The sequence below is a fragment of the Carassius carassius genome, chromosome 35 (assembly GCF_963082965.1).
Source record: "Carassius carassius chromosome 35, fCarCar2.1, whole genome shotgun sequence".
Lineage (NCBI taxonomy): Eukaryota > Metazoa > Chordata > Actinopteri > Cypriniformes > Cyprinidae > Carassius > Carassius carassius.
In genome coordinates, this window is record NC_081789.1 from 26,109,390 (window position 1) to 26,119,934 (window position 10,545).

At 34.0% G+C, this 10,545-nt stretch overlaps 1 long non-coding RNA gene and 2 gene segments (V, D, J or C); 2 read left to right on the forward strand and 1 right to left on the reverse strand.

Annotated features, from left to right (window-relative positions):
* The first annotated feature begins 430 nt into the window (after positions 1-430).
* Positions 431-2,389, forward strand: LOC132116420 (uncharacterized). Its single transcript, XR_009425628.1, has 2 exons — positions 431-773; positions 1,953-2,389. It is a non-coding gene; the product is annotated as an uncharacterized LOC132116420 (long non-coding RNA).
* A 430-nt stretch (positions 2,390-2,819) lies between these two features.
* Positions 2,820-3,425, reverse strand: LOC132116414 (Ig kappa chain V region 3381-like). The segment is given in 2 exon segments: positions 2,820-3,277; positions 3,358-3,425. Coding segments are annotated over 2 exon segments (375 nt in total).
* A 4,705-nt stretch (positions 3,426-8,130) lies between these two features.
* Positions 8,131-9,634, forward strand: LOC132115816 (Ig lambda chain C region-like). The segment is given in 3 exon segments: positions 8,131-8,139; positions 8,230-8,281; positions 9,115-9,634. Coding segments are annotated over 3 exon segments (378 nt in total).
* Positions 9,635-10,545: the final 911 nt, after the last annotated feature.

Genomic DNA, 10,545 nt, shown 5'->3' on the forward strand with positions numbered 1-10,545 from the left:
CTTGAGCAAACGCTGTGAGAGTCCAGATGAAGATGATGATGAAGGTCATGTTGATGAAGATTGTTGTGTGTGTCAGTGATGAAGTGTTAAACTCACAGCACTATAAACACTCTCAGAGCACTGAAGCATCTGATCAATATGCAAACACACTCACATCATTTACCTGGAGACAGCAGATGCATCATTTACTATTTAATATCTTTTCTAATAAATTCCTTTTTTTTCCATTTTCAGAAACAAACACTCATGATTTATCGCATGTTATTTAATTATTTATTTCGGGTCGAGCTTCTCTCTCCAAACACAGTTTTATGTTAAGTTTCAGTCAGTTTTTCACGCTGAGATCATTTAATACCTGAGTTACAGATGTGATGTCATCCATGATAGGTCTAGTATGATACTGTATAACAGGTCAAAGGTCATTCAAGGGAATCACCATCTAAATTTTGGTCATCACAAAGCTTTAAATAACAGGTGTCTTGTAAATATGATGAATTTTGGGGCTGATTTTGAAACAAATGATTTGATTTTAGCTTTAATGTAATAACAAGGATTTATTATTAAAGATGAACATTTAGTGCTGTTTTTTATAATAATTCATGAGTGCTGTTGAGAAGAGCTGCTGTTGAGTCTGATATCAGTGTGTGAGTCTCTTCTCTCTTTCTCTGCTGGAGTTTGTGTTTATTTGAGTGTGACGGAGGTTTTTGTTCGACGCTTTCACTAGAATGAAGCACTGTGGTACACTTTTGGTGGAGGAACTAAACTGACCATCGGTAAGTCTCTTCAATTCTCTCATAAAAATATATGATATTTGATTCATTCATTTTGAATTATTTTTAGATTATTTCTGCAAAAACATTTTAAAATTAGTCCTTTTATTATAAAAATTTTTTTTTAAAGTTTCTTTAATAATTGCAATATTTAATTTATTTCATCATTTACTTAGTTTTTTTTAAATCTCATTTATCATTTTAGATGAATAATTTAACTCATTATCAGTACAAACATATTGTATCTTTAGATGACATGATATATAGTCAATTAATTCTTGATATATATAATTTTGACTATAATTAATGGTAAATTTAACAATTATGGGGTTGGTAGATGCATGAAAAAAGTCTGATAACACTAAATGTAATTGTGCAGACGTCGTCACCAGACAAAGAGAAATGTAGTTAATGAACATGTTCAAAATCAAGTTTGCGTCTGATCATTTAAAAACAACAACATCATAACATACATTTAAAATTACAATGAAAATCACAATTAATTGTTAGTGTCATATAAGAATAATATTTTTAAAATACAAATAATATTGCAATTATTCAAATTTGTTTTCCATACCTTTTGACAAAATCACAATATACTAATTATTTTTCATGTGGGCAGTGTTTTTTTATTAGATTGAGATTAAAAGTTAAAAGTTCACATGTTCTGTAACTTACTATTTCTGAAATAAATCTTATTAGAGTAATTTTTTGCATTTATTTCATCCTTGTTTACATTTTATAATTTAAAATTATTTTTAAATGTTATTTTTTATTTATATGATTAATTACATGCATTTACATGTATTGATAGCATTACCTTAAAATCTATTTAATTATTTCTTGATATGATTTGGTCTAAAATCTTGGCACATTTAACAATAAAGTGTTTGTCATCAGACAACAAGGAACTTGAAGAGCATTTTGAAAATTAATCATTTAGACTATTTAAACTCTCAAGTTTGCTGAATAGAGTGAATATTTCAAAAGTACAGTTAATATTGAAATGATCATTAATCTTTTTCTAAGTCATATAGAGACATCACAATATAATCATCAATTTTCTTGAATAATTTCTAAATTCTGAGGATTATTTCAAATGTATATTATAAAATTAAAGTCCAATGACCAGTTTTTCATTTCTGCTTCTGTTGTGTGTGTGTGTGTGTGTGTGTGTTTCAGCTGGTCCCGCAGTGAAGCCCTCCGTGTCTCTGCTGCCTCCCTCTTCTCTGCAGATCTCTGGAGACTCAGCCGCACTGCTCTGTCTGCTCAGCTCTTACTCTCCACAGGGGGCGCAGGTGAGCTGGACGCTGGACGGGTCAGAGGTCACCGAGGGGGTTCAGACCAGCGCAGAGAGCGAGCGGGACGGACGCTACAGCCGCAGCAGCGTCCTGAGCCTCAGCAAAGCACGCTGGGAAGCCGGCGAGCGCTTCGTCTGCAGAGTAACACATGACGGAGCTGATCACGAGACCTCGTTCCTCAAGAGCTCCGAGTGCTGATGTTTCTCCAGTGAAGAGCAGCAGGATTCACAGCAGTCTCCTGATTTACAGCTCAATACTCAAGCAGTCTTTCAATGTGCTGCCATTGCTGTTCATTCAATAAAGCTTCTGAACGCCTTACATTTGTGTTCGACTGCATCATTGATCAGTGTGTCCTTCCTTCACTAAAGTTTCAGCTGCTGTTGATGGATTGTAATAGTTGAGAACAGCTGTGTTTAGCAGTAAATGTGAACTGAAGCTCTTGGGGTTTGAACATGGTCTCTGGAGACGGAGCTGCTCTATTCTGAGACCATCAGAATCACTAAAGCTGTCAATGCAAATCTGATTTCAGCTCAAACTCACAGTTTCACTGTTTGATCGGTTCAACGCTCTGAACTGAAACAGTTTCACTTCTGCTCATGCAGTGATGAGACAGTTATGAAGTTTGAGTGATAGTTTTGTAAGGCAGTTTATCAGTATGATTGTAAGTACACATAAAAGGATAAAAACTACCAAACTGTAACAGAGAAACATTTGTGTGTTTTTGGATTGATGTGATGTGACTCCTAACTCAGTTGTGAGCTCATGTGTAGTTCTGTGTTTGGTCTCTGTGTGTCAGTAGTGAGTGATAGTGTTTGATCAGCTGCAGCATCAGTTCAGTCACTGTGACTCTGACTGACACAGGTTTTTGTACGACTCACAATCACTGTGTGAACACATAGTTACTACTGATAGAGTGTCGACTCATACAGTAATAATGTCCAGCATCTTCAGTCTGGACTCCACTGATGCTCAGAGTGAAATCTGTTCCACCAGATCTTCCATTCCCACTGAATCGACTGAAACTGTTACCATAGCGATCGTTAACTTGATAAATGATGAGTTTAGGAGTTTCTCCAGGTTTCTGCTGATACCAAGCTAAACCCCAGCTATCTATTCCAGGATCAGTTTTACAGTCTATAGTGACGTCTCGTCCTTCAGAAACAGTCCGAACTTCAGGCTGAGTCACAGTGATTCCTCTGGATGCTGCTGACAACAACATTATATGAGTTTCATCAAATTAAATCAACATTAAAGAGTCAGAAATGAGCATCTTTCTCTTCTGTTACCTGGAAGAAAAGCTGTCAGAATCCAGATGAAGCTGCTGAAGAGATTCATTGTGTTTGCTGGTTTTGTACCGTGGTAAACAGCAGTGTGTTATAAAGTGTTTGAGTCTGAACGCTATAAACACTCGGAGCGCTGAAGCATGTGCCGATGCAAAGTGACTCTCGCTGTGGAAAAACTCTCCTTCAGTGAGTCGAGTTGACTACATATTAATTTCTTCATAAGACTCTTATAATCGTCACATTAGAGAAACACAAACACACAAAAGCTCATTGAGAATCACTGGACTGCAGCTGTTTTTATGATGTTGAGTTTGTTTAACAGTCAAGAGTTTTATAAGATGTCAGACTGTTAATCAACATTTAAAATCTGAAGATTCAGTAAACGTGCAGTGTTTTGACATGTTGATAGCATGATCTGCTCGTTTAAATGAATTTGGTGAAATTTAACACTCAGAAATGAAAATTCCCACATGGAGATGAAAACATGACATGTTTTTACTTTTTACTAATGATTCTTGAGAAAGTGTCATTATTCTTTCTCAATTTGTCACTGGATCAGAAAATACATTAATCTTGCAAAATGTTATTAAAAAATAAAATAATGGTTTCTACTTCAATATACTTAAAAATTATTCATGTATAAAGTGTCACATGATCCTTCAGAAATCATTCTAATCTGATTTATTATTAGAATTATCAACGTTGGCAACAGTTGTGCAGCCAAATATTTTTTGGAAACTGCGATACTTTTTTCAGGAATCTTTGATAAATAAAAAGCTTTTTTTTTTAAACAGCATTTATTCAAAATATAAATATTTTCTGACAATATAAATATTTGCTATCACTTCTTAACAATTTAACACATCCTTGCTGAATAAAAGTTTAAATTTCTTTAAAAAAAGAAAGAATAAAAATGTACTGACCCCAAAGTTTTAAACAGAATAGTGTATATTGTTAGAAAAGTTTTTTATTTTGAATTAATTTGGCTCTTTTTAATTGTTTATTCATTAAAAAAATCCAGAAAAAAGGATCACAGGTTTCAAAAGATATTAAGCAGCACAACAGTTTCCAGCACTGATAATAAATCAGCATATAATAATAATTTATGAAGGATCATGTGACACTGAAGACTGGAGTAACCATGCTGAACATTCAGCTTTGCATCACAGGAATAAATGAGATTTTAATGTATATTAAAAAAATATATATATATATATTCCAATTTTTTATTTTTTTTTCATGCTGGACACAGTTGTGAGCTCATGTGTAGTTCTGTGTTTGGTCTCTGTGTGTCAGTAGTGAGTGATAGTGTTTGATCAGCTGCAGCATCAGTTCAGTCACTGTGACTCTGACTGACACAGGTTTTTGTACAACTCACAATCACTGTGTGAACACACCACCACTGTGGTAACTCTGACAGTAATAATGTCCAGCATCTTCAGTCTGGACTCCACTGATGGTCAGAGTGAAATCACTGTTAGATCCACTGCCACTGAATCTAGATGGAGTTCCTGACTGACGGCTGCTTGCATAATAAATCAGGAGTTTAGGAGCTTCTCCAGGTTTCTGTAAGTACCAGGCTAAAAAATGAGCTGAACCAATCGAATACACATCTGTGCTGGTTCTACAGTTGATCTTCACTGTTTCTCCTGGTTGAGCTGCTGTCGTTGAGGGACTCTGACTGACGCTGATCTGTCCTCTACACTCTGAAACACACAACAAGAAGAAAATCAACTCAAAACTTTGACAATATACTTGAAGAAATGAATTGATATCAAACTTGTGCTCCACAAACCTTGAGCAAACGCTGTGAGAGTCCAGATGAAGATGATGATGAAGGTCATGTTGATGAAGATTGTTGTGTGTGTCAGTGATGAAGTGTTAAACTCACAGCACTATAAACACTCTCAGAGCACTGAAGCATCTGATCAATATGCAAACACACTCACATCATTTACCTGGAGACAGCAGATACACAGTTTTACTATTTAATATCTTTTCTAATAAATTCCTTTTTTTTCCATTTTCAGAAACAAACACTCATGATTTATCGCATGTTATTTAATTATTTATTTCGGGTAGAGCTTCTCTCTCCAAACACTGTTTTATGTTAAGTTTCAGTCCGTTTTTCACGCTGAGATCATTTAATACCTGTGTTAAAGATGTGATGTCATCCATGATAGGTCTAGTATGATACTGTATAACAGGTCAAAGGTCATTCAAGGGAGTCACCATCTAAATCTTGGTCATCACAAAGCTTTAAATAACAGGTGTTTTGTAAATATGATGAATTTTTGGGACTGATTATGAAACAAATTATTTGACTTTAGCCTTAAGGTAATAACAAGGATTTATTATTAAAGATGAACATTTAGTGCTGTTTTTTATAATAATTCATGAGTGCTGTTGAGAAGAGCTGCTGTTGAGTCTGATATCAGTGTGTGAGTCTCTTCTCTCTTTCTCTGCTGGAGTTTGTGTTTATTTGAGTGTGACGGAGGTTTTTGTTCGACGCTTTCACTAGAATGAAGCACTGTGGTACACTTTTGGTGGAGGAACTAAACTGACCATCGGTAAGTCTCTTCAATTCTCTCATAAAAATATATGATATTTGATTCATTAATTTTAATTCATTTTTAGAATGTTTCAGCAAAAACTTTTTTTTAATTATTCCTTTATTACAAAAAAAATGTTTTTGTATAGTTTCTTTAATAATTGCAATATTTAATTTATTTCATCATTTACTTAAGTTGTATATTTCCTATGGTTTTTAAATCTCATTCATCATTCTACATGAATAATTTAACTCATTAACAGTAAATAAAATTTTGTATCTTTAGATGACATAATATATATAAAATTAATTCTTGATATATCATTTTTACTGTAATTAATTGTACATTTAACAATTATGGGGGTTTTAGATGCATGAAAAAAGTCTGATAACACTAAATGTAATTGTGTAGACGTCGTCACCAGACAAAGAGAAATGTAGTTAATGAACATGTTCAAAATCAAGTTTGCGTCTGATCATTTAAAAACAACAACATCATAACATACATTTAAAATTACAATGAAAATCACAATTAATTGTTAGTGTCATATAAGAATAATATTTTTAAAATACAAATAATATTGCAATTATTTAAATTTGTTTTCCATACCTTTTGACAAAATCACAATATACTAATTATTTTTCATGTGGGCAGTGTTTTTTTATTAGATTGAGATTAAAAGTTAAAAGTTCACATGTTCTGTAACTTACTATTTCTGAAATAAATCTTATTAGTGTAATTATTTTGCATTTATTTCATAACTTATTTACATTATATAATTTAAAAATCTTTTTAAATGTTATTTTTTATTTATATGATTAATTACATGCATTTACATGTATTGATAGCAGTACTTTAAAATCTATTTAATTATTTCTTGATATGATTTGGTCTAAAATCTTGGCACATTTAACAATAAAGTGTTTGTCATCAGACAACAAGGAACTTGAAGAGCATTTTGAAAATTAATCATTTAAACTATTTAAACTCTCAAGTTTGCTGAATAGAGTGAATATTTCAAAAGTACAGTTAATATTGAAATTATCATTAATCTTTTTCTAAGTCATATAGCGACATCATCAATTTTCTTGCATAATGTTTTTTTTTTCTAAATTCTGAGGATTATTGCAAATTAATTAATTTATTTTTTTTTCATGCTGGACACAGTTGTGAGCTCATGTGTAGTTCTGTGTTTGGTCTCTGTGTGTCAGTAGTGAGTGATAGTGTTTGATCAGCTGCAGCATCAGTTCAGTCACTGTGACTCTGACTGACACAGGTTTTTGTACAACTCACAATCACTGTGTGAACACACTTTTACTGTTGATGTAGTGGTAACTCTGACAGTAATAATGTCCAGCATCTTCAGTCTGGACTCCACTGATGGTCAGAGTGAAATCACTGTTAGATCCACTGCCACTGAATCTAGATGGAGTTCCTGACTGACGGCTGCTTGTTCCATAAATCAGGAGTTTAGGAGCTTCTCCAGGTTTCTGTAAGTACCAGGCTAAACGATTACCACTGTACACATCTCTACTGGTTCTACAGTTTATCTTCACTGTTTCTCCTGGTTGAGCTGCTGTCGTTGAGGGACTCTGAGTGACGCTGATCTGTCCTCTACACTCTGAAACACACAACAAGAAGAAAATCAACTCAAAACTTTGACAATATACTTGAAGAAATGAATTGATATCAAACTTGTGCTCCACAAACCTTGAGCAAACGCTGTGAGAGTCCAGATGAAGATGATGATGAAGGTCATGTTGATGAAGATTGTTGTGTGTGTCAGTGATGAAGTGTTAAACTCACAGCACTATAAACACTCTCAGAGCACTGAAGCATCTGATCAATATGCAAACACACTCACATCATTTACCTGGAGACAGTCGCTCAGTCTCAGTCAAAGGCCTGAAATAAAAAACAATTACTGAACGTCTTCTATTAGCCAAACTATTAAAAAACCGTATCATTCACTTTAATTCTGAAAACATCTTCAAGACCAACTTTAGTACATTAACCTTACTCTTTTGATGTCAAATCCATGGATGTCCTGCAGGTTTTTACAGACATGAGGATCATCACACGTGTCTCTGTCAATCACTGAATCAACTGAGTTTGATTGTGAGTCACGTCACACTTGATATAAAAGTGAATTTCTTTCAATAATTGAGGTTGATGTTTTAGTAATAAGACAGACTGCATAAAGCAGATGAAGTAAATGCAGGTGATGTGTGCTGTGAGTGATGTGTTTGTTGGAGACTCAGTTGATGTGTGTTTGTTCAGTTAGTGAAGCGTTCAGGAGGTTTTTGTTCAGCTGCTCTATTAGTTTGTATCACTGTGGTGGACTTTCGGCAGCGGCACCAAACTGGATGTTGGCAGTAAGTCAATCATCATTTCATATTATTAATACAACAACTGACTGAGAAACACTTTGTTACGCTTTAGAAAGGAGACACTTTTACACTTAAGTGTTTTCATTTTATATTTAGTTCATATTGAATGTTTGGCAGTCAGAATTGTAAAGATGGTTTTATTGTTATAGCATCTTTGTTTTCATCCATTGAACTAAAATAATTTCTGTTATTTCTGAGTTTTCAGAGCTTCAGTTCTTTATTCTTCATTGATAATTCAATTCTAATTAATAAAAAGGTGCACTGAAATCAAATGTACATTAATCTGTCATTTTGGCACCAATTTGATTTTACTTAAAAATTTAAGACAGTAATTAAACTAAAATTTTCAGAATGGTTTGTTGATTTTTAAGCAAAGCCTGCAGATATTTTCAAACTGGAAATAATGGTTGATTAATTGTAATTTTTGTTCATTTTTGATAGGGTAATAATTAATAGTAGACACGCAAGAAATACATTATATTTTATAGTTTTTAAAAGAAACTTTTGTACTAAATTCTGAATACTGAATGTAATGAATTCCTGCAGTTATTATGTTTATTCACATCAGATCTTTGATGCGTTTAAAAAAAGAGACTAAAATTTAGGTTTATAATGAAAATGGTTCTTCAAATCAATATAATTCACCAAACTTTCTTTCCTTTGCAGATCACCAGCTTTGAAAAAAAATATTTAATTGGCTTGTTGTTTAATATTGTAAAAATTACTAATAAACTGCATTATTGTTGATATATTTTTATTAATCTGAAAGTAGAGAAAAGCTTTGTTCTTGACTGAGGCGACTGTTGTGTGTTTGTCAGGCGTCACTCGTCCTAAAGTGAGCGTCCTGCCGCCCTCCAGTGCAAAGATCTCCTCAAAGAAGACAGCGACACTGGTGTGTGTGGCCAGCAAGGGCTTCCCGTCAGACTGGAGCCTGAGCTGGAAGGTGGACGGGAGCAGCAGGTCTCAGGAGAGCAGCGCTGGGCTCCTGGAGAAGGACGGTCTGTACAGCTGGAGCAGCAGCCTGACTCTCTCTGAGCAGGAGTGGATGGAGAGCGTCTCAGTGAGCTGTGAGGCCACACGGAGCGGCCAGCCTGCGCTCACTGGACACGTGACGAGACAGCAGTGTTCAGAGTAGATCTGCTGCTCTTCTCACTCATGTCTCACATGGAGACTAACAGCACATGAGCGACTCCTTCATTCTCCACATCCAGCTTCAGTCGCTCGCATCTGCATCTGCTCTGCTTTGTGTGCTTCATACAAGAACATATGTGTCTGCTTTATCATTCAGTTATGATTCTATTACAATTCAGTCAATAAATAAAATACAACTGAAACTTTGAGTTCATTTGAGTCCTTTTTTTGTTATGGGTCTTTCTTTGGATCAGTGCTTTAACTCACATTTAAAAGAAAAAAATTGAAAAACTTAACTCAATGGACCATGAAAAGACACCTGCAGATACTTGATGAAACAACATGAACTTCACAAATATCACTGTATATTAAGTGGGTTAGATTATGTGTGAATCTGAATAAATTCTTTATATATTTTATTTAATATCCATTAAAAGTCAAACTCACAGTTTCACTGTTTGATCGGTTCAACGCTCTGAACTGAAACAGTTTCACTTCTGCTCATGCAGTGATGAGACAGTTATGAAGATTGAGTGATAGTTTTATAATTACACAACTTTTTGACTTGGAGATTCATGCTGATTCATTTTGGAATATGAATCTATAATTAGAAATTATGCAATTTACAAATGAGTGAGTGGAAAGAAGAAGAGATAAACCATAAAATATCTAAAACAAAACAGACAATATGGAGTCTAAAACGCAAGTCTCTCAATAAAACTTCTAGTTTATTGAGCTGTTGTAAAAAATATATATCACATTTGTATATGGTAATTTTTTGGGGAAAAAAGGCACTCTTCCTTGTGAAATTGATTAAATATATGAAGTGGTACAAATATGTTCAATTCAATTCAGTTTAAGTTTATTTGTCTAGCGCTCTTTACTATACAAATCATTGCAAAGCAACTTTACAGAAAATTAAGTTTCTATAATATTTAGTAGTTGCTCATAAGTGGTGATCAGTTTATGTGCAAATGAAAATTGAAATAAAAATGTATACGAGACATAGTGAACCAGACGATGAACATTATTAACAGCATTTATAATGTGATTGCATAAGTAGCAATATTTGTTAGTTCTGTTTGTTGATCCAGGGTCAGCATCATCTGGGGTCATCT